Raw genomic sequence first — 25,951 nt, forward strand, 5'->3', positions numbered from 1 at the left:
TTAATTAACAAACATATATTTATAATTGATGCAAAGTAATTAATATTTATTATTCACGGAATTTATTCATAAAGAATAAACTATTGTCATATCGTTTCCTTTGAAATTGTTTTAAAATAAGTTAAGCAAATCATCACATGGAACGTCATATTTTGATCATAATCTTTTAATAATTTGATCTTATTAGTTTGAATTGCGTACCTGAGGCCTGAAATATTCAATATAGATTATATTTATTCTGTTAAAAGAAATAAAATGCATGTGTTATTAAAAAAGAAAAGAATATATTGGCTATATTATCTCCTTAATACAATTCATTACAATCAACATTAGGTACAATAATGTGACACGATACGTGTACTACGACTAATTGTAAGCTGTCATCTAAAATCTAAACATACAAAATAAGAGAATACCGGTATATCATTCGAAATAAACAAAACAGTCTTTCAAGATACAGCGACTTGCGTCTGCATTGCGACCATTATTCATGCTCGCGTTGTAAGCTAATGAACTTACGCTGACTTACATACGTTAAACGAAAAGTAAATATTGATCTAACGATAAGCGACGATTAACGAGATATTTCGGAATATACATGCTTAATGAAACTTGACTCGTTTCACGCGAGTTAAATGTTGAATTACATACAAACTTTTATTATGCTCTTATTGTGCCGGTTAATGATAAAAGCTCGAATCTCCGCAATTTCGTGTTTCAGTTTTGCGAAACCGTCGGCAGATGTGACAGTAAGATCTCCGGAGATTAATGTAGTATCATTTCTTTTCTTCTCGAAATGCAATTCGCGCGAGTGCACTCTTGCATATAACTACTCTCTTGCACAACTACGATTTAAATATGATCTTAATATGTATCGAAGTACAATCTTAATAAAATAATATACATTTTACGCAAATGTTCGCATAAAGTGACGCATTAACATATAGCATGATAATCATCTTGCGCGGATTTAGAAAGGCCTTGAAAGAGGGATTAACTAGAAAAATCAGGTATGATAAAAGATAATGCATTAAAATTTAGCCTGCTTATTCAGTTGTCTTCGGATTAGAAAACATATTGAAAAGCTTGCGCATAATTAAATATATTGCCGATATCGAATCATTGACTTGCACAAGCACGTATATAACTTTAGTTTTTAATAGAAGAACGTCTGATGAAGTGCGCCCATAAACAGTATATTATAGAGAATTATTTATCTTAATGTTTAATCCAGAATCGAAATAGAGCCGAGATTTATTTACGAAATTATTATTTCGTTTTTGTTATATCTTACGAAGAAACAGCTTCGCATCTTATCACTCACGTTCTTAGCTTTGTAAACACGTATATTTACCGAGTTTTATGTCATTTTAGGATCATTATAACACATTATATTTTACGATAGAGCAAATATTTACTTTATAGTTTATCTTTATCTTAATGGAATACTTATTCTAAGCTTACACAGTTATCCCCGATTATTATTTCTGAATTGACACTAAATATATACACGTTTGATCTTGTGTTGCAATATCACTACAGTATGCATTGAAGTGTGCTCGTAAATATCGGACTTGTTTGGGTTGTCTTGCAGTATTTTGCACTGCATTAAGGGTGTTCGTCGATGCGTTATTTAATTATCGAAAAAATTGTTGCATCTTTCGCAACAATTGTAGACTTCATATATTTCAAATAATTGCAAGATGCGTCATGCATGTCGCGATGTTGCACAATAATTGAAATAACAGCAAATGCCGGCTAACACCGTAATAATACCGCGCTGAGAATAAATGGTGCATTCTGATGAGGATAAAGATCGCTTATTCACGGTCTTATCGGATAATTAACTCGGTGAATTGCGTTGCCCAATCCTAAGATTCTTTGTTTACATCGAATTTATATATTAACATATACATATAATTCTTTTTGTCATGTTCGTATGTAGAGTTTAACAAGGTTGACTTTTTTTAATGGTACATATTTGATGTAAACAAAGCCTTACAAAGAATTAACTAAATTCTGTCTGGACTTACATATTCTATATACGCGGCGAGAAATATATACCTTCTTTAACAATCGCACATGCAGTAGCGATACCAATGAGAGAAACATTTTGTGTAGAAAAATCTTTCATTCTATTTTAAGCAAAAATATTCGCTTCATCTTTTCCTCATGCTGTTGACATTTTTATAGATATATCAGCGGCTTTAAATAGCGACATTATTAGCTGTAAATAGTACAGTAGTATATTATAGTTAATACGATTATTTGAAGTCGTCTTAATTTAACCTTCCTATTGCTATTTCTAGGCACCAACGACTTTAAGTACTCATATTAGCTATAATATAATGATTCTTCGTCTCAAACTTATATAAGTATCAATATACCTCGACGGAAGTTGTAGTTAACTGTTAACTTATCGTGCGCGTTATTTATTCCCAGCACGTAGCGCCGAAGCTTTACACGCATATTGAAGTTTAAAGATCCGTGAAGATAGAATATTTTGTTCGCCCACACGCTTCATCATCACGTCTTCATCACGTGTTCGACGCGTAAATCGTTATCCTTGATCTTGTTTTGCGCCAAAAAACAAATATTTAACAGATACTCATTAATAGAAAATAAAGAGCGTCACGTCTTCGGTGATAATCTCTCTTTTCTTGTCGCCGTGGCGACTTTACACTGTTTTTTTCATGTTATCTAAACTGTTATGTCTCGGTTCGATTCACGTAATTATCTTCGCTTATCAACGAAGACTAATTGCTCGTTGCCTAAAAGAGACGTCCTTCCAATGATAAGCGAAAGTTGTATTCTGCTTCATTTCATCAATAAATCTCTCCGGCGAAAAAAAATCTCCCGCGAGAGACTCTTTGGTTTACATATTATACGATGAGATCTTTTTTTTTTAAACATAATAATAACTTTAAAAAAAGTGATACGAAATACTTAACAAAGTCAAGTACAATTCGTGTGGTATTTCGTGTCGTTACTAATATAACATATGATAATTTATCGAGCTAACGATTAACATTTGATCAGCCATAAACTAGGAAATCGTTTTTTAACTCTGTCATTATGCGTAACAAGGTGTACTGTAAACTCTCGCGTGACTCCTGTGAGATATATGGTAGATTAAATCTTCTCAAGTTAACGCATCGTCAGAATTTCACTCAATGAAAAATCCTCCTCCATTCTTATATTTGCGAACTATCGTCCCGCAATTGACGTACGCATTGTCAACGCCTAATCTAAACTCCGGCCGTCAGTACGAAATAATAACTACTTCTTCACGATAGTCCCCAATTTATCAAGCTTTATACTAAAACTCTTAAACGCACAGGCCTCAATCATACTAACCGTACAATTCTCATCTCCCGGAGCCGGCATTTTGACTCTTTGGTCGTCGTCGTCGAATCTGTCTCCTAATCCGCGCGATTGCGGAGAATCTTTCAGCGAAAAGTCTTCTAATCCGCGGGATAGAAGCGGAGAATCGCGCGACCTTGGATCTCCGAATGGCAAAGCTTTTGTACGACATCGAGGGCTTCCTCGGCGGGATAGACAGTGTGCGGTGGTGGTTCGATCTCACCAGAGGCGACCAATTGCACGAGCTCGTGCAGTTGCTCTAGCGTGCCCAGTTCCACCGGTTTGATGGACTGCTGCCGATCTTCGGCTAGTCGGCTGAACTTGGGCATCAGACGATCGGCGACCTCCTTGATCACGAACACCACGCCGCTTTTGCTGAGACACTGCATGCTACGATGGAGATTGCGTGAGGTTGTGCCGAAGTCGATCACCACGTCCACCTGGCCACCGCAGGCATCCATCGTGCGCTCGATTAGCTGTTTTTCGTAAAGGTCTTCGTTCCACTGTACTACGTTCACCCTGTAATCGATACACCGATTAGATAAAATCAGATAAGATGACGAATACGAAAGCTTAAAAACATGTGATTGCAACTGAGTCATTCTTGCTAGGAGCATTAAATTTGTAAATGTGCATTTCTTTGATTTAAATTCTTTTAATTAGTTTCAAATATATACAATAATTAAAAAAAATTGCTTATACTTTTTTCTTTTATTTGATTGACTATGATTTGTCAAAATTGTGTTGGCTTAATTACTAGATTATTACATATGAATTGAATCGATCGAATAAAATTTACCGTTGGAACTCTTGAGCTAAGGGGAGACCATCATCCTTAAGAGTGGCTATCGTGGTGGTGACTCTGTCTTTCATGTTGCTGAAGTGATACGACGCAATTCTGAGAGCCCACAAAGCAAGACCACCGGTACCGACTACTAGAATCTTGCACACACTATTCTCACCTCTCTCTTTCAATAATGCCTGCAACATTAAATTGTACACTTAGTTTCTGCTTCCTCTTTGTGGTATAAAATTAGATTTAATTTATATAGAAAGAACCTTTCTTCGCACTTAAATTTAACTGATCAAACTTAGCGCAAATTTACTTATAATCAGATCAAAAGCATTCTTTAAATCAATTTAAACTTTAAAGAGAAGATCATTGTTTTTAAAGAGCTTTTGCTTTATTTAATTTCACGGCATATTTATTAATCTTTTTATACACGTTTAACAAGTGATAATTAAGTATGAGAATTTTAATCGTACCTGCACGTGTTCGTGCGCAGCAAAGACGGTGTTCATTGCGAGGAGAGCACCAGCTGGTAGCATAGCTGCAACGCTGAACGACATATTATCCGGTATTTTGATCAGGTACTTGAGATCGTACACTACCAGGTATTCGACGTAGCCATTGGGAATACCGTCGTAGGGATAGAGGATAACGCGATCGCCCAAGGCGAGTTCGCAATCCTTGGGCACCTCAGTGCCGAATGACTCGATCACGCCGGCCACCTCGTAGCCGGGGAACAGGGCGGCATCGCGCATCCCGTGATGCGGCAGGAATACCGGATAGTCGCTTTCCATTGACATGTCAGCGGCCAGGCTGCTGCCGCTCGAGACCGAGGTCAAACTGGTCAGACTCGACGACCTACGGGGATGATAGCATGCACCGGCGCACATCACTCGGATGCGGGCACCGTGAGCAGGTACATCCGGCACGGGTACATCGAAGCTGAAGACGCATTCCCGACCGGTCACACTCGGGCTCTCGATCGAAAGTTGACGGCACAGCTTACTCATCTTTTCTCTGTAATGTAAAATTGATAAAACCTATATAAGAGATCTGTGTAAGAGATCTATTTCTTATGAATTACTTTTTATTACTTTATATTATTATACATGCTTGATACAAAAGAGAAATGTTTTTCTATATATATCATAAGGAGAAGAAAATTTGAAACATTTTTCATAAATCTCAAAATGTTTTCTTAATATATTATTGTTAATAAAATATATTATTAATAAAAATAATTCTCATATAATACAAAAAGTCTTGATTTTTTTCGTTTTCTTATATAATACAAAAAGTCTATTGTATTTCAATCATTTTGGAATATTGGATTGTTAGAATGTTTTATTTATTGTATTTTTTTATCTCAACTTGAATAATGATTAGAATTTTTTTAGTGGAGATGAGATGTAACCTTTTAATAATATTCTATTATGTAGAAAAATGTACATTTATGTAATTGAAATTTATTTGACATTGTAGTCATATTATACATAATTGCAAAAAGTAATCAGTAAAGTAATCTTTCTAAAGTTTACTTATAAAATTTTATGCGAAATACGAGGGTAAGTCAAAAAGTAAAGGGACAAATAAAGAAAAACACATTTATTTAGTGTTTCTTTTAATAAACCGCAAAGATGAAAAAAAAAGAAAAAAAAAAAAGAAATACTACGAGAAAAAAAAAGAAAAGAAATACTACAAGGAAAAAAATTTTCTTTGGATGAGAAGGTCATTGCAGTGGTGTATAACTGGCTACGCACCCAACCCAAATCTTTCTTCCAGGATGGAATACAGAAGCTTGTTAAGTAGTGGATCAAATGTATCGATGTTGGTGGGGATTATGTCGAAAAATGATATGTAAATTTTCCACATAGGTTAAAATAAATGTGTTTTTCTTTATTTGTCCCTTTACTTTTTGACTTACCCTCATATTTATTATTTCATATAAGAAATTTTTATTTATTCATTATGATTATTATCTACAAAATATTTGGATCGAGAAAAGCATCAGCGTAAGAATTATGTTTATTAAATTTCTTTATCACGTAAAGTTATTAAACTATTAAAATATTTAAAAAATTAGCAATTACAAATTTATATAATATAGATAAGATTTTTCCTTCATATATAAAATTAATGTATTAAATAAATATATATTTTGCACTAATTATATTTAACTCTGATAGACAACTTAACAAAAAGACCAAGAAAAAGACTTAGAAAATATATGCGGAAGAGTACATATTAATATGAGAGAGAATGTGAGTTTTCCGTTTGAAAAATAAATTTCTTTAGTAACAAAACCTGTTATAAATGTATAATTTTTCGAATAATTAACAGTGATATATTTTTCATTTTTTTTAGAATCGCGTAGAAAATGATCTGATACTAATGCTAAAATTGACGGAAGTATGTCATTAGTGTTAATATGCCTGGGGCACGAGAAAACCTATCAAACGCGTGAATCAGCTGTTCCAATCTCTTTCAGTTGGAAATACTTGAAAGCACGTTTTCGTATAAAGTATTCATAAAGATAGTATAAGAAATAGAAAACGTAATATATAATCGTATTCTTCCTTAAAAATAAATGTCAATTTAAATAAATTTTATAGATATGCCAATGTGGCACAAAATGGATAACATAAAAAGCGATCTTTGACACTAATATATTATTAAAATATAGCTATACATATGTAAATAAGGTATTTTAGAAATTTATATTTTTAATTTAAACGATGCTTTTTAATTTGGAAACGACTGACTTATTAGAGTCTATTAAAATTACTTTGTTACTTTATCACATCTTGTTGCAATAAAAGTTTGCCATAAAAGTTTCATAAATAAAACAAACAATAAATCTTTTAAGAATAATGTAAATCTTCTGTTGTGTAATTATATAAATAATTCAATTTCCTAAATCCTAGATGTATATTTAACAGTATGCATTATTATTCTCACAAATAATTAACAATTCAACGTCTTCTTATACAAATAAATAATTAAGAATTAAAGCAAATAGCAAAAAATAAAAATCTTGTAATTGCCTACCCATTAAGAGAAATGGTTTTGTGAGCGATAGGTGCCATCGATTCCAATTCCACCGGCATAACGCCCCAGTTCTTAATTAAATATATTTTTTAAAGTCACTGCAGTTTAGTCACCCCAAAAAATCTTGACACTGCGCTCACAATCGCGCTTTATCAAACACTGTTCTTTATAATCTGCGATTAAAAGCGATTAAAATACAAATTTAAATCTTGTAATTTCGCAAGGAAAACTTGCAATATAATAGAGAATAGGAAAAAAAATAAAATTCCCAACACACGTTATCCTATACCGCGCGAAGACGCACTAACCCATTGTATCAGCGCGCGTTCGTTTTTATACCGCAGGTCGACGTATTTGCGGCAAGGTGGAAGGGAAAGTGAACGCAGAGAACAGTGGAAAACACGCGGAGCACTCGCAGACCACGTGCAAGCACAACATCTGTTTTTCCCATCTTTGAAGTACAACTGCGTTGCTGGGGGTCGCGTGTGATGTTTGTTTTTCCTGACAGTATTAGATAAATGATGAGGGACAGCTTTTATACGGAGTAAAATGGAAATGTATCACTATACATCTATACATTCTATATTACGATGATATTATAACTTATAACATTAAATCACAATCAATGAAACTAGTTTTAAATTATTTGACCAATAATCAATCATGGTGCACAAATATTTATTATTAGATACGACGAGCCTGAAAATATCTCTTTGTAAAATATTCTGTGTGCATTTTATGTTATAGAAATTTCAAAAAGATTCTTTCTCGAAATAATTTTGAAGCTTGAATGTTCGATAATCGAATAATTTCGTTTGACAGATTTCGTTGAATATTTATATCGTGCAAAAGAATAATGAATCATATGTACATTGAAGTATTAACGACTTATTAATAAACTCTTCGTTTATAAATTCATTAGCTGTTTGATGTATGTTGATAACGTTACTTATGCAGTATGACTGTGTTCGACATATATAATCGCGAAATTCTTCGACAGCATGCACATATCTGCACACGTTAAAATATTTGTTTTTGTTATAATATACGAAAATAACAATGTCTAATGCATCAGGCATTTTATCATTTCTAACGATATCCAGATGAAATAAAAACATCTGTGTATTTACGCAAATATAAGTCATTAGATATTTTGTCGTTCCGCTAATAGCATCAATTAGCTCCAATTTATCGTAAAATATTGCTATCATTCTTTAACTGCGATAAGAAACTATAAACGCTACTTACGCGTCTTAAATGGAAATATACAGCGATGACAATAAAATTGTGGAATCAATTGATTACAATAGTGTGTGAAATCTTAATTAAAATATTGCTACAAATATAATATTAAGAGATTTTTTTTTAATAAGAACCTGTTCTTAGATTTTTGTGAAATTATTTCAACAATAATCAGTCAGAAATGAGAGAATAAGCTGAAAATCTTAATAAACCTTAATCTTAATAATAATAACAATTAAATTTTGAGAAATGAAAAAAGAATAAAAGTTATTTAAGTTTATAAAAACATCATGAAACTAATTATTAAATTTAGCAGATATCTGTATCATAATGATTAATTACGATATCAATTTATCATATTCGTTATATTTAAAATAAACAGATTAATAATTAATACCATGTTTCTTTTACTTTAAATTTTATACATTTTAAGTAATTCTATTTTGTGAGAATTGTGAAAAGTTGGCTTTGGTCTAGCTCTTATTTTAGTTACAAAATTAAAATATTTTAATTAAAATATATTGAGAGCTTCAATTGAAACAAAATAAGTGAAAACAAAAAGTTTTATTCTTTATAAAAATAAACGAAATAGTTCTCTCATTGCTTTAGTAAATTTTTAATTGGAAGGCTATCTACACAGCTTTTATCTGGCATAATAATTCATTTGTCGATTTATAGTTTATCTATGATTTTTTAAATCTGTGCGCAACGCAGCAGATAACATTTATTTACCCTACTATCAAGAAAATGTTAACTGCAACGCCAAGTATCTTTGTTAGATATTTGAATCTCTCGCGAGAAGTGCAATGTGCTATTTTCGACACATCAACTGTTATTTTACATGGAACTTAATTCTTACAAATTTACTCATGCAAGACTGATTACATGTAGCACATATTTTGCATATAATAATAGACGATTTGTCTGAGATTCTAGAAGTACATGGATAAATGCATTACTAAAAATAATCGTGAATTGAGGCTAGCATTGAGATCCACGATTATATCGCGGTTATGTGATTACATATACAACATTCATAATTCTAAAAGGACGAGGCACTTTGAACACTAATTAAAAAATTATATAATTTAATTTATATTTATAATAATGTTTATAATATTGTTTATACAAATCTTATTTTTAATTAATTTTTAAAAAAGTTAAGAAAATCAAATTTGTTATAATAATAAATATAATTAAAATATGATAATTATAAAAATTTAGAAGAAATATGTAAATATATAATTCACATATATTAAAAAAATTGAAAATATATTTATATATATAATTGATCTTCAATAAATAAACAAATAATTCCAAAAAAAGAAATAGAGTATTTATAAGAAAAGATATATAGAATATATAATCAAATATATTATACTTGAATAATATATAATACACAACAAAAATGTTGCATTAATTTTTTTTGAAAAAGTAAATTAATCATAATATGTGTGTATCTGTGTGTATTCGTATTCGTCTAAATAAATCCTAGGAAAAAATATATAACATATTTTTGAAAATGCATTGATTTATAATTAGATTTTAATTTTAAGTTAAAGACGCGCGTTTATAATTAAAATCGTAACACTATTACGTGATTTGTGTTATTTGTACAAATGTTATCGTGTCCGCAAAATAAAAGCTATATGGCGTTGTTCATTATATAAGCATTATGTAATGCTCGAATCACTATTTGTGATCATAATATGACCTCAATAAAAATTAAAACAATATGCAGATTTATCAGTTCTGAGGAGTGTCACTGTTAATGTTATTACGTGCTAAAGTTCGTGATGTAAACACAGACTGCAAATTTACGATTAACTTTACAAGTATTAATTAATAGTGATAAAAAAATCTTATAACAATCGCTTAAAAATATCTAAAAAATCAAAATAGCTGATATGGAGTTTCTTTGCAGAATAAAAGAATAAATAACAAATGATACATTGCGATATATATCTCTCGAACGTCAAAAATATTGATTATAGAACATCTTATCTTTAATTTTAACAAGTTAAATGTCTGGCAAAAATGTTTTTATGTACAAATTTAATGAAAAACACAAAAACACACACACACAAAGACACACATATACTATATCCATATATATCTCGCGAAAGTTATGTTACTATTATTTGTTAAACGTTTGATATTAATTCAACTAATCGAAGTAGTTTTAAAACTAGCTATAAACATAATGAAAAATATGTATTAAAATTTTTTATTTTATCTCTTTTTTATTTTTCTAAATATTTTATATTATATTTTCATATGCATTAAAGGTTTAAATAATCAAAGTACTCAAAATGTGATATATTTAAATTATATACAATAAATATATATCAGAAAAAAACAAAAAAACCTTCTTTAAATCTAGATTTCTTTAAATTTAAATTAATATATAACTTGCATTATTATATTATTTAGGACAGACATTGCAGAAATAAGTTCATATTAATTCTCATTGTTAGCTATCCAATTAATCTGAAAATTCACGAATATTTAGATTTCAAACTTTAAAGTGCAAAAAAAATATTTATACTAAAATTTTATTATAATTTAAATAATATCTTTACAAGATTTATTTAGCTTGATTGCATTATATGAGCCAACAAAAAATTTTAACTTACACACTCTTCTACGTTACAAATGCGACTGGTTTTAAATGTTTTAAATAACAAAAGTATTGCACGAAAGTACTTAATATGTTTAAGCGCTTTATGCTGAATTAATAGAATTAATATTACTGAAGAGAAACAAAAAAAAGATCTTTTTTTTATTCAAAGAAGATCCTTCTCTCTCCTGATCCTCAATCTCCCTTATGAGAATTTCATTTACAAACTGACACAAGCATTCTAGCTGTACACGCATCTAATAAAATCCAAAGAATCCTTTCTGAAGTCATTATAAAATTATATATGCGTTACTCATCTAGCAATGTAAAATTTTCAAACTTGGTAGAGGATAACTTTTATTCTTTATTTTTAATTTAATTTTAATTTAGTTTTAATTTTTTTTAAATTTAATTTGATAGAGGATAATTTTTATTCTTTATTTGTTCCTTTTCTTGTTGAATGAAAATAAAATAAGACTTTTTCACTATTTATAATACAATAAAATTAATCGTAATATGTGTAATTTGTAATATTGTTCATAATATTGTTTCTTTAAAAAAAAAGTCGATTTTTTATCTAGATAAAAAGCATTTAATGTTATCACTGCAATTGAAAAACATATGCAAGTTGTTATTAACTGTCTCATGGTCATTAAAAGGTCTTGGTAGCTTATTGTGATAAACCTAGGCTCAATATATCAAAGTACTTCAAAAAACACATCTGGATTGATATTATGATTGTTCGGTTAAAAAATACTTTTTATCTATTTCTGTAATCAATGTCTAACTGAGGGGTCTAAATAGGGATTACTCAATAGACAACATTGCGATAAGCAAGTTAATGTAAGTTATTTACTTAAACTTAAATTTAAAAAATTGCAGAAAATTTTTACTTCAATATTTTAGTGAAAATTATTCTGCATTTATCTATTAATGTTTACAAGTTTTTATTTATGGAATTTTTTATGTATTGTGTAATCACGAGCTATTTGTAAACAAGAAATGATACTAGAAGATATGTGCATTATTTATAAGATGGACTTGAACTCTGTTTCTTGATGACAATTACTTTGTTGACTTATCTAAGCTCACGTTATCAGATTTTTCCATATTGTCAAAATAGTTTTTTTTGATTAACAAAAACAAGCTTTATCATGATTTTAATAAATGTCCAGAAATATTTAATGCGGATATTTTCAAACTCGAAATGCTTCAAATTATAGAAAGTATACATAATTAAAATTCTTAGAATTTTCAAAATAAATAATTTTTTTAGAATTTCTTGTTCACAATAATTCAATGATGTCTCCAATCTATTCATCTGCGACAACGATGAAAACATTAGTGGTATAATTATGATTGATGATAAAATTGTTTATTCGTTTTATTCTAATTAATCATGTCTATAAAAGCGGTCTATAATATGGATTAATTATGTTTACTAAGAGCTGATTGTTTCAACTTCTTGGTAAGTTTTGTAGATAGCATATTTTCATCTCTTTTCAGTTAAGTTCTAAAAAAGAGACGAAGATATGCTAGTGCTTTTATAGACATGATTAATTAGAATAAAATGAATAAATAATTTTATCAAGAAGTTGGAACAACCGGCTTTAAAAGTGTAATATGATTTATACATTCATTACCGATATTATTAATAATAGATTGTTTCAATATTTTTATACATTCATATTTAACGAATTGGAGTGACATTCCTTTTCGCAATTATTCGATGCTAAATGTCGGTAATTAGACTTTTATTAAAAATAAAATCATAATTGAAGAATATGATTTTGTTTATTATTAATCCCATAGCTTTAATTTGCTAAATATTTATTTTGCATTAATTATAACAAAACTATTGTAGTTTCGATATTTTGTCAAGAAAAAACCAATTTTTAATTGATGAAAAAATCTGATTACATAATACTCAAGTATCTTGAGATACTTTACATATTGTATGTGTAATTAATTTTTTTTTTTTTTTAAATTATTCATGATGCGTTTGCACGTGCGTTAGAACGTTTATCATTAATAATTCGAAGGAGATGTTTTGAAAGAATATGCAAATCTCATGCACACAATATTACGATTTCCTCTGGATATCGCATAACAAAATCGCATAAAAAAACAATAATAATTACTACCAAAACAACATTATGTAAGTGACAAATATTATGAAAGTCGAATAATAACTTAACCTCTTCTGTTAAAAATATAAGTAATAATTCTGACAGTAATTTAACGATTATCCCAGTGAGAATTTTGCGTGATGAATAATTGTTTTCTGGTTACTTATTCTTATGAGTATTTTAAATCTTTTTGAAAACTGATCTTTCGTGACAGAAATGTTACATTGCGCTTCTTGATAATCTTTGGAGCTACTTATTAGATTAACGATGAGTAGGTAGATATAGTCTTCCGAGGCTCTTATATCACTTGACCTACTTTATGAAAAATACATGTGATAAAGTAAGCCCTTCGATAAAGAATTTACGCACTTAGATAGTCGCGGTAGATTTTGTATTCAATGCAAAATTAATTTATTTGTGTATGAATTAAAAACAATATAAAACAATGTATTTAAAAAATTATAACATTGCAAAGAATTAAAAATATTTGTAAAGTTGCATTAAAAAAAACTATAAAAATGTTCTGTATATTTAATTTAAAATTCGAAATTGATTTCAAAATAGTAATGCTACAGTGTAATATTAAAATTTTTTTCACGTTATTTTCACGTTATTTTTGTCATGTATAGATTTTTAAAATAATTTTGCCTAAAAAGTTTAATTAAATGCTATATTTTCTTACCATTATTTTTAATATTAAACTTCAAATTCTATATAATTAATCTTTAAAAATATTTTAAAACAAAGCGCACTTAACATTAAATTGAAAAAATTTTATTGCAAACTTGAAATTCCTGTTTTTCACTTGTTGACCTAACCATCTAAAATCTGTGAGAATCTTCAATTGCTTATAATTTAAAAAAACTTTACATTGGCCACAAATAATATACATAAATGTAAATCAAATGTAGAGTGGCACGTAATATATATTAGATATTCCTTTTATATAAAAGTGTTCTATTATTCGTATTATTTCTTATTATTAATATCAATTTAATCACTTCTTCACATTTCATAAGGAAATATGAAGAAATTTACATTGCAGCGACAGCTTCAGCAAATAAAGAAATTCACGCAGCGGCGTTGAATACAAAGAAACTATTTCCTATAAGGAGCATGCGCACGTGAAGTGCATATTCGATTTGTATTAAAGCTTTTCCAAAATAGATTTCTGTGATTCGTCAGAAAAAAATGTGCAAAAATCAAGAATGTGTCTTAACTTATCATCGAATGTACATATATGGAAAAATGAAATTAAAACGAAAAAATGTAATTAATTACGATAAATGCGTTATGATAATGAGTATACAATAAATGAGTACTCGATAATTATAATAGAATGAAATAGAAAAATTAAATAGAATAAAATAAAATATAATCAAAGTTTGCTTATGCTATGTGAATTCTAATTTATTACTATAAAAAAGAAAAATGCTTGAATATTTTATGGTTTGTTACAGACAATTATGTAATATTAATATTGTGATATTATAATAAAGACATACATATAAGAAAAGATGAGAGATATTTTATACAATAGTATATTTAAAAATATGTGCGATGCACGCATGTTGTATAAATTTTTTTATTGTACTTGTATTCGAAGATAATAATTTTAAAATTTCTTATATAAAAAAGTATTTGTAAAAACTTGGGTTATTCTTGCACTATTGGGCACATTCTTGCTTTTTCCACATCATTTCATCATGCAGAAACAGGTCGAATCACCCACCGTAACGATGCCTAGCCTTTGTTCGTTCGTTCATAATACTAAAATCAGCTGATTGTACAGCACAATGCCTTATAGTGAATGCTCGAGAGGAGAAAATGTTCGAACGACGCAACTGAGATTGTTTTTCTAAAAACTTTCGCATTCAATAATTGCATGGTTTATTATTTATTGTTTTTCGTATCGGTTCGCATATAATTCTTCATTCTTCTTAGAGCGACAATTAAAGTTCTAATTATTAATGATCATTTATATGTATTTATCACGAATTTTAATGGAGATAAAAAGAGAAAAAAGGGATATTAAATATTTGAAATAAAATAAATAAGATTTATATGACTGGAATAAGGATGTATATATTGAACTCCACGTACATTATAAATTTGATTGAAGAGATTATTATAGCAATATTAAGTTTAAAAAAATCTTACTGTATTCCTGTTCATCATATATTGCATAATGTCGTAAGTTAAAGCACGAGTACAATTTCATACGCTGACTTTGTAATCCTACACATGCACGAGTCACTTCGTATTCTCTCGAGGACACACCCAATCCCTTTTTACACGCGCTGCACATACGTCATAGATATTCCGAAACGATCACTATCCATAGTTGCGGGGATCCAGTTTTAGAATTGAGTTAATTCTTTAAATTTTGCGATGATAAATATGAAGAGTGATTCAAAGAAAGATATGCTATTGCTTAAAAAAAGATATTACTTGATTATAAAATTTAATTATTGTTTAATTTTTTGTTTTCCGATAAGAAGAATAAAATTGAAAAAAATTAACCCTAAAATAATTTTATGCCAATTAATAAATCAATCTTAGATAATATGAGTAAAAACACAAGCTGTGTAATATATTTGATTGAGCCCTATATAAATATTTTGGCTAGGGCTAGAGTAATTCGAGACGGGAATATATCGTTATCAAAATTATTATAAAGCCATTATAATAAATATTTATAATTTTATGCACCGTGTGTAATACGGAAAACATTTAAATAAACAAAACATCAATCAGATTCCACACATACATTAGGCTAATATGACATATAAATTTATATGAAGATGTCTGTTTTGAATTTTGTCGCGAATATTATAGATCGTCACAATCGAATTTTATTCCACAATTATTTCCAATCAGATTAATATTTATACGATCTATCTTCAAAATGTCATTCTGGTTATCCCGCTTATCCCAGGGATTAAATCTGTGCACGATATGCGTTTCATGCACTGTCGCAGGTGTTGGACAAACCGGTGGATGTATGTGTCGGCACATTATTTGTGTCGGTGCATAAAGAGGGGGAAGTCGGTCGATGCCGCGGAACATAGCACGCTGGAATCACGTGCACATCAGCAGACATCCGCGTGTTCAGCTGTGCCAGTTCACTCGAAACACCAAGCTCTCAAGTATAATGCCCGCGATGTTTCAGAATGTTTACAACCCCTTCCTTCCCAATATATTCAGTGAGACTAAATATATTGCACATTTAAGAGACTTCGATAATTTCTGATATATTTTTAGAACATGCTTCTTTTTTTAAGTATGCAGGCCTATATATAACTGGCTAGATTAGAGTCATTATTGTTGTAGTACATACATATTTTGAGTCACACTTTTAATTATTTAATATTGTATATGATTTTTAAATAATATAATAAATGGAGAAGAGAGATAAAAATTTAATAAAAGAGTTAATAAATCTTGTGTCACACATTTCCTAATACCAATATCATAAAAGACACGTTAGACTTATATATATGTTGAAAGAGAATGTTTTTCTAAATTAGAAGTGACGCTTCGACGATTAAATATCCGCGTTTGGCACAGTGATAAGATAATTAATAGGTGTATACTTCAAGTATGTTTCGCTCTATTTACATAGAGCGAATTGCGGTTGCATTGTAGGGACATTGACATTTGATAATGCTGCACAAGTGAGCCATTCTTGAAAGGAAGCATTCATTTCTCACGTTGTTGCTCCGTGCATCACTTCTCAATGCTACGTATACGATGACTTTTGTCAAGGCTATGATCACGGCGTCAACACCTGATGACTCGCCTTTAACAAAGTCCAGAGGCGCGTGTTTCTCTTTTTCATAATAAAAACAGCTTCTTAAATAATGCGCTATCATTGTTTGTGTCGTCTATTTACTTCGTACAGTATTCATTTTTGTAAGAGTCCTGTGACAGAATGTATTATTCGCTAACAATGCCTATAAGAGTTTGAGGATTTCATTGAAGTATGAGGTCATGAGTCTCGTCATTTTACAAGATAAATAGAAATGAGCGATGATAATCGTATGGCACAAGCGTTCCGATAAGAACAGCGTTAGTAAAGAGCTAAAATAATTTTGAAATAGCGTTCCTCAAATTAAAAGCGTCGATATCATTTTATGATTAAAATTGAATTTTTAATTAGACACATTTTTTTACCTTTTTCTTTGTAAAGAGGTTTAGATGTGAATATTTTGGCGAAAGAATAGAAATTTTTTTAACATTGCATAAAAAAAATGATCTCTTAAACTTATCAACTGGAAAGGCTTGATAATGAAATAGTTCGTGTTAAATATGAACGTAGGTATGAAACTCTCCTAAACTTTTATCTAAACTTTTCTACTTGTACTTTTTATATTTAGTTTTCGCAATAATTCTGCAAAATAAAAATAATGTAGTAAAAATTATATGAAGAGAGAGATTATGAATAACAAGGTATATAATATTATACCGGGTGTCCCATTTTAAAGGACCCACTCAAATATCTCAGAAACACTGCGTTAAATCAAAAAATGTTTCCTACAAAAGTTGTAGGGTTTCGAGGGGGACATAACATAGTAATATTCATATGAGCTTGGGCGGCGTCTCCAAGTCCTTTAAAATGGGACACCTGGTATGTATATTCATTTAGTATAAAAGTAGTATATAAGTAGTAGATGATTTTACACAGATCGATAATTTATTCTGAGAGATCGACGAATGCTACTTATATTATTGATGTGTACCGATCGGTTACTAGAACGAGGCCAATCATATGTATTTAACAGCTGTTCGCACATAAGACAAAGAATGATAAAATTATAACAACCGAATGTAATTTCTTTCATATGCAGATAAAAATGACATTATTCCTTATTACACAAACTGAATGATTCATTTTATATATAAAATGATTCATTTTATGATTCATTTTATATATGGTAATCAATTATCAATTATTCAGAATCTATCAACATCTCTTTCATTAATCTCTTTTATCAATCGTCTTAATCAATCTTTAATTTCGCGTAAATAATTTGTTTGTCTGTTAACAGCAGATATACCGTGCTTGTTACGGATTATTACCTTTGTTCAAACCGCGGCACCATCTTACAACAAAATATACATCATATAAATTAATAATCTTATCGTCTGTCACTTACAGTTTATCACAATAATGATCTTATTGATAGTTCTATGAACAATATTGTTTATTCCATTGTTATATCGTTTTTTAACGATATCAACAAAGGATTCCTTTTAACACGTAATTCTGCATGCAATTCTGTGCGCGGTATTCTTGTGATTTTGCAGACGTCACAAATTCTCCAACATATATTAAGTAACTGATATTGATGTCTCTATAATGGTACGATAACAAAGTTTAATTCTGAAACATGGGAGAAACACTTCACTGTAAGAAAGCAATCATCATGCTTCACCTTTGCTGACGCTGTGTTCAGAGGTTGATGACCTATCGCACCGCGAGAAAGTCTTATTCAAGTCTTGCTCCAAAAAATTATATGTAGTATTTTCTGTGTGATTGTTTTGATTTTTTAAGTTTCTCAATATTCTTTGAGATAACTTTAATATTTTAAATATTTTTTATTCCAATTTTTAAAATAATTTTGTTTTATAAAATTATACACATACATTACGTATGTTATATACTATACACAATTCTTTTTGCAAGTTATGTGGTTTCGTGTCTATAACTCGTAGAGAAAGGTAGAGAGAGAATTTTATTCATATATCCATTTACAAGATTTTATTTGTATATATTTATTATAATTACTTTAATGCTGTGATATTAAAGATTCATATTTTATTTTGAAAAAATTTTATTATTTGAGTGATTTTTAAACATTTTTAGAATGTTTTAAAAATATTTGCTAAAGAATTAATAGAAGAAAGTTTTGACAAAATGTGATTTATATGTGTACAATGTAAAATTGTTTTGTTAATAAGAAAATAAGTTTGTAATAAAAAATAATAAGGATAAGGACCTGAACCAAAGGTCGAAACGTAGTCTGTATATTTATATATGATATCGAATTAATAAAGATCAATTAAGCCAGTTGGGTCGTTTACAATAATTGCTTAATAAAAAAATAATAATTTCAATTATTTTATTTTCAACATGTTAAAAATTTTAAATATTGTTTTGTACGTACTTGTCTGTTATATTTTGCGACATTATTTGGTAAGATAATAAGCTTATTAAAATAATAACCGATATCACAATAAATGCGGGCTATATCAACATTGTAATGTCTCTGAAAAATGTGACACGCATGGGAAAATAATAGCGAACAAAAGAATATTACGTATAATAATTACGAAATACAAATCAAATTGTATATATATTTATCTTTACACGTGCTGTCGAATTCGACTAAAGTCAATCTAAATATGTCGAAAGATGAGTTTCAATAATGTTCGACAATCTTTTTAAAATGATATAAGGTTCTTTTAGTAAAGAGTATTATCTTTATATTAAAGAGTTTATTATCTTTATATTTTAAATACTTTCAACAAGTGTATCATCAGAAACAAATAATTTTTATCAATGATAATTTTAACTAATTATGATAAATACTGAAATCACTTTTAAATAATTGATAAATTATTTCGTGCTGTAGCAAAGTTAAAGATATTTAATGCTATATTTTTTTATAAAAGAATATATATGTGTGATAAAAATTTTACAAATTATTAATTATCTCATGACGTCTGTTAATCTTTTGTACTTTGATCAATAATAATCGCTTAAAGGATCAATTAGTTGATTGATGACGCAAAGAATGTGTATTTCTTGCTCTGAAACAACAGTTCTATTAGGATACAGTGAGCAATTAAATGACGTAACAAACGAGTTTGACTGTAATAAGCGATTTCAAGCTTGTTGAATGATTGCTTTTGAACCAGTTATATTCAATTGAAACTTCTATGTTGATCCCCCGCATATGCATTTTGTTGGTATTATGCACATCATTTTGTACTATCTTACACTAAATAAAATGTAATTATTTTCAAAAATTTAATTCAATACAAGTGGATCAGACATTTAAAACAAAATAAAATATATTTTACATATGTTTTAATTTTATACAGTTTAAAATATATAATTTTATTTTATATAAATTTTATATAAATATATTGTTTTAAACTGTAGAAAGTTAAAAATTAATTAAAACATTAAATTTTGATAAATTATATAATATTTTTGAATATACATATGTGTGCGTAAATAAATGCTTCGTGAATTATATGAAAAAATCTCTCTCTCTCTCTCTCTCTCTCTCTCTCTCTCTCTCTCTCTCTCTCTCTCTCTCTCTCTCTCTCTGTCTCTGTTTCAGAATAAAAATAAAAAATACTTATAAATTAAAATTATAAAGTTTACTTTAAAAAATAATGGAATGTAATTTTATTTTTTATGGAAAGTAATTTATTTATTTAGATGTGTGTGTGTGTGAGAGAGAGAGAGAGAGAGAGAGAGAGAGAGAGAGAGAGAGAGAGAGAGAGAGAGAGAGAGAGAGAGAGAGAGAGAGAGAGAGAGAGAGAGAGAGAGAGAGAGAGAGAGAGTCACGAAAGATTTAAATATTATAATATAGATATTAGATAAAAATATATAAAATTGAAACTATATTTATCCTGCCTTTTTAATAAAAACTCATTTGTTTTATATTATACATGTATATATGTATATATATATATATATATATATATATATATATAATAAGTACTAATTCAATATTTGATTTTGTGCCGATTTGATTATTCGTTTACAGTAATTGTTATATATTGCATGTAAGATTTGCATCGCATTGTGTAACATTCGCAGAGAGATCTCATAGATTAAAAAAAATATATATATATATCAAAAAAGAAATATCAAATTTATAAAAGAATAGTAGAAAGGTAGAATGCCAAAAAGTATCAATTCCATATCTTCTCATTTCATCCAAAAAATATTTTCTAGGTTTTCCATAATTTATTTGCATTTTTAATGAATTATATATTGCTAATAAAAACTAAAATTAGTATATCACTTCTTTTAATCTGTTAATGTAAAACACATACAAAACTACATTTATTTATTATATCACATCTATTAATATTATATATCTCAAAGTATCATATATCATAGATATGCCATGCCAAATTGAATTATGTTGTAAACGTTAAAGAGTCATCAATTTGAGAATATATATGTATAGATGAATTATTGTGTCAATCGAATTATTTCATTGACAAGCGAATCAAATGCGCATGTCACGGACCCGGCCATTGTTTACATACATGCCCACAATTGCTCAAAATAATGAAACTTGCTTCGGAGAAAAAAAATTTTCTGAAATCATAGTACCTAATGACTATTTTTCTTGTTCACTAAATTTTCATTTCATGTCAGTATATAGATGATACATGTATTGATCGTTAACAGATGCGTAATGCACCGCGCATATACGAGTCAGACAATCAGCTGTTCACAAAATGACAGGCAAGCGCGTTCCAAGTCGCAATATCGCCGGCGTGTGCGCAAAATGCAAACAATATTTTCTTATGTTAACAGCAATCTACTATTGTCCTAATAAATAATATAACGAAATAATATAATTAAATATAGCGACCATATACGATATTTGTTCACTTTCATCAAAATTTATTCACTCAATATATTGCGTCGGTTTATCGATGTTAAAAATATCTTTTCAATTAGTGTTAATTACTTATGATCTTATATCACAGAGCTATTAAATAAGAAAATAATAAACGTAATAATTAATATAAATACTGATTAATTTCTATTTTGAATAAATAATCAGTAATTATATTGATTATTATTATTATCATTATCATTGGTAGTCTAAATATACTTTGGATTGTGTATGTAACAAAACTTTAATTTCTTCTATCTTTTTTAAAAAATAGAATACTTCGACATATGTATCCTTCTTCTATTATGCATAAAATTATACTAATACGAATTTTTTTCCGGTACTGTATAAATTTCTCAATTTTATACAATTTCTTCGCAATCGGACAATTTGTGTATATATTTGTTTTAATATAAAACATTTACTACACTCGAGAATACTGCAAAACGTCATGCGTTATGCTATGTCTCAAACATTTATTGAATTAAATTTTCACAAATGTCAAGGGTCTTCTGAGGGTCAAACATTTTTGAATAGCTGCAAGTGAAATAAAAAAGGACGAATCAAGGTCGAGCTCACCTTGAATATATCGATTAAAGATGCCGATGGCGACGATCACAAGGAATAAGACAATCGATGAGATACACGTCAAACTAGACAAAGCAAACTCACACGTCTTCGCGAGAATTATTAACTGTGTACTTGCTGCTGGACGCGAAGAGGCTTTGTAAGGTTCTGATGGGTTTGATGGAGGATGGCCCGCCCGACGAGGGCGCCTCAAGGGAATTGCGCCATCGCGCCGACTCCGAAAAGTCTGCAAAGCCGATGTTGGGTCGCGGATGTCCCATGGAAGGGATGTATCATCGATCGTTCATACAAGGTGAGGTCTACGGCCTTTAACTACCACATCCTTTTTCCTCGTAATGTATGAGAACTTATACTTTTAGTGGCAAATATAGGCAACGTAAACATCGGTTCCTTGTTATTTTCATCAATCAAATTTTCTTTCATATCAATCAATCCTTTGACCAATTTGAAGTTAATAAAAATATTAAAGCATGAATAGCTTTCATATTACAGGCCATGAAAAATCTAGGGATTTTCATGTAAATTAAATTCCCGCAATATATATACCAATCATAAAAACTATATATTTTTTATTTCGTTAAAGATAAAAGTGTTACACTCATTTCAGAGAATTTTAATTTGTTAATTAATTATATAAAAATATCTAAAACCAAATGTTAAAAAATTTAGAGAAAGATATTGTACTTTAAATGTTGTTAAGAAAAATTGATTCTAAGTTAAAGAAAATTAAATGGCATTAATGATAAAAGGCATTTTAGAAATTCTGGAAAAAATATAAATAAGTAGCAATGCGTCGAATGGAGAAGTCGCAGACACAATATAATTAGAGATGCAATATATATATATATATATATATATATATATATATATATATATATTGCAGATAAAATAAGAATTTAAAGTAACAGATTATAAAAAAATTAATTTTTTATTTTGATGATGTAGAAATGGCGATATGTTGTTTTAACAAATAACTATAACTTTAACATATATAACTTGTTTAATTCATCTTCTCTAAAAGATTTATAAAATTTGATAGAATATTTTTTGGCACATGCACTTTCTGTTGATCGGATTAAATTATAAACATTTATAGAATTTATTGAAAAATAGAATTATACTGTTTAAATCTTTGCAGATTTTTAATAATACATTATGTAATATCTTATTGTGATGTTTTTATAGAAATATGAATTTTTAACAGCAGTAGATTATAGCTTGACTTTCGATAAAATACAATAAAATTTGGCAACAATAAATCTATAATGGTTTAATGATTATAATGGTAAGTTATCGAAGATAGATTTTATAAGAATTATGTATAGCGATGGCAGAGAGAAGAGAAAACTTGCTTCCGACCGAGTTCTCATTTGGTATGCTAGAGATTATCAATACTAGCTTGCGATAATATTTAACATGTAGTCATTTTTAATAAAAATATAGTTTAAAAAATTATACATTTCACAATTTGTGTATGCGAGTGTATACATATTTTAAAGCTTAAAAAAGTATATTTTAATACATGAGTTACACATGAAATAGCCAACAAATAAAATATTAATAGAATCAGAAATTTGACAGTAGATTTAATCAGTATATCATACATAATGGATTCGAATCAATTGTGTTCATATCGAGCTTATATTTGTGCTGGTAGAATTTGCAGATTTACGCAACATTATGTAGGGCAGAACTGTGTAGGATATAATTATATCATCATATAAGAATTATTGTATTATTACAGTATTATAATAATAAAATGACAAGATTGAATTAAATTAAAAACAATCGTTACGGCTTTGCTAAGTTTTAATAAATAGTTAAATCTCAAATTGAGTTGGCTATGAGAGCCCGGGCGCAGTTAATCAAGCGCATGCTTATTAGATTGAATATATTTAATATAAAATTACATAGATGATGATAGCGATTACATAATTAATAATAGCGAACGTTTCGGCTCTTTCTTTGAGCCGATATTCAATCTAATAAGCATGCGCTTGATTAACTGCGCCCGGGCTGTCATAGCCAACTCAATTTGAGATTTAACTATTTAGTATTATAATATTTTATTAAAAGAAATAAGGTTAATACCTTGTATGTAATCATAGTGCATATATAGAAAGCAAATAGGATAAAAATTGGAAGAAGCATTTTAACACAATTTGGAGGCATTATTTTCTATTATATGCCATCTAATTCATACAATCTTTAATGACATCGCCCTTTAGAAATTAGCAATTTTTCTTGCAATAAAACGGCAACAAAAGTTTACAATCGACGAGCTTAACGGGAAGTTAACTTCAATAAGAATGCTTGGTTCAATGTTAAGATTTGTTTGCAGTCCTTTGCATATTTGCTACACTATGCAACACAACACTGCAAACTTCTGTGTCGACGGAATAAAGATCTTCATTGTTCACAAGTCGAATCTCATTTTCTGCGCTATTGCAGTCAGCATAAAAATATTCTATTCTGTGAAATCTACAGATGCAATAAAATATTTCTATTATTCGTAATTGTTTTTTCTAATAATTTTTTTAAGATTTGATTTATATATATATATATATATATATATATATATGAAATATATTTATATCGTCAATATTTTCTTAAATACATTAAGTCATACTTATGTAGCGCTATTTTCTGTATAACGATTCACACAGTCTTTAAAACAAATTAATTTTTTAAATGAATAATTGAGAAATTGATAGATAGATTGTATTATAAATAAAGAATTAAATAAATAAATGATTTAAAAGTAGAAATTTATATTTATATTTTTATATTTAAAAGTATCTTATAAAATGACAATACTTCTGGAATAACTTGATATTATCGGTTTGAATATGTGTAATAAAATAAATATTTAATATAAATATTATGTAAATAATTCTTAGTATATATGTATATATTTAAAGAAACTGATGATGCACGCATAGGAGATAGATTAAGAAAAATAACTTATTTTGCATGAGAAATTATCTCTTCTTCGATTGTATTATGTTTTCCGATACACCCGATATTTTTATTCACGAAGAATTTATTGACGAAGAATACTGGCCCAATAGATACAAAGTTCCGACTCTCGCCGATCTGTTCGCAAATATGCTTTACTACCAACCATTCCCATTTTTATCGCAGCGCACAGTCTAATGCAACCTCGGGGGAATAAGATACGCATGATGCATCATGCAATCGAAAGAATGCATCAACGAACGATACGCTCACGTACTTCATTTCGCATATAACCCAAATGGCAGGTACGGTATTCCGCAGACTTTACGGCGAAATTGCAAACATATAAAAAAGATTAAACTGCATAATTTTTCCCGGCAGGAATATGCGTATCCGTAACCAATAAGACGTCCACCAACCACGCCCGTAAAGTCAAGGGTCGTCGTAAAATTCAAGCGTTTCTCGTTTACACAGAGGAGTGCGTGACGAATAACCATAAATTTTCGAAATTTGATTACTGGATCATTACCGAATTTTATGATACTGAACTCGACAA

At 28.9% G+C, this 25,951-nt stretch overlaps 1 protein-coding gene and 1 long non-coding RNA gene across 3 annotated transcripts; one reads left to right on the forward strand and one right to left on the reverse strand.

Moving 5' to 3' along the window:
- Positions 1-264: 264 nt before the first annotated feature.
- Positions 265-22,590, reverse strand: Drat (Death resistor Adh domain containing target). Of its 2 annotated transcripts, none has more exons than XM_083037661.1 (4): positions 22,429-22,590; positions 4,630-5,170; positions 4,163-4,344; positions 265-3,882 (listed from the first exon to the last, which is right to left on the reverse strand). In XM_083037661.1, exons 2-4 carry the CDS (start codon positions 5,161-5,163, stop codon positions 3,465-3,467), a joined length of 1,134 nt encoding a protein of 377 aa, XP_082893787.1. In that variant the 5' UTR covers positions 5,164-5,170; positions 22,429-22,590; the 3' UTR covers positions 265-3,464. The 2 variants fall into 2 exon arrangements, with proteins under 2 accessions (XP_082893787.1, XP_082893786.1); XM_083037660.1 differs by lacking the exon at positions 22,429-22,590 and adding an exon at positions 7,202-7,518.
- LOC145935893 (uncharacterized) lies at positions 22,568-25,951 on the forward strand. Its single transcript, XR_014425296.1, has 3 exons — positions 22,568-22,729; positions 25,582-25,700; positions 25,777-25,951. It is a non-coding gene; the product is annotated as an uncharacterized LOC145935893 (long non-coding RNA).

Source organism: Prenolepis imparis, unplaced genomic scaffold, assembly GCF_030444845.1.
Source record: "Prenolepis imparis isolate NDT839.2.m4 unplaced genomic scaffold, iyPreImpa1.0 SCAF_5, whole genome shotgun sequence".
Classification (NCBI taxonomy): Eukaryota; Metazoa; Arthropoda; class Insecta; order Hymenoptera; family Formicidae; genus Prenolepis; species Prenolepis imparis.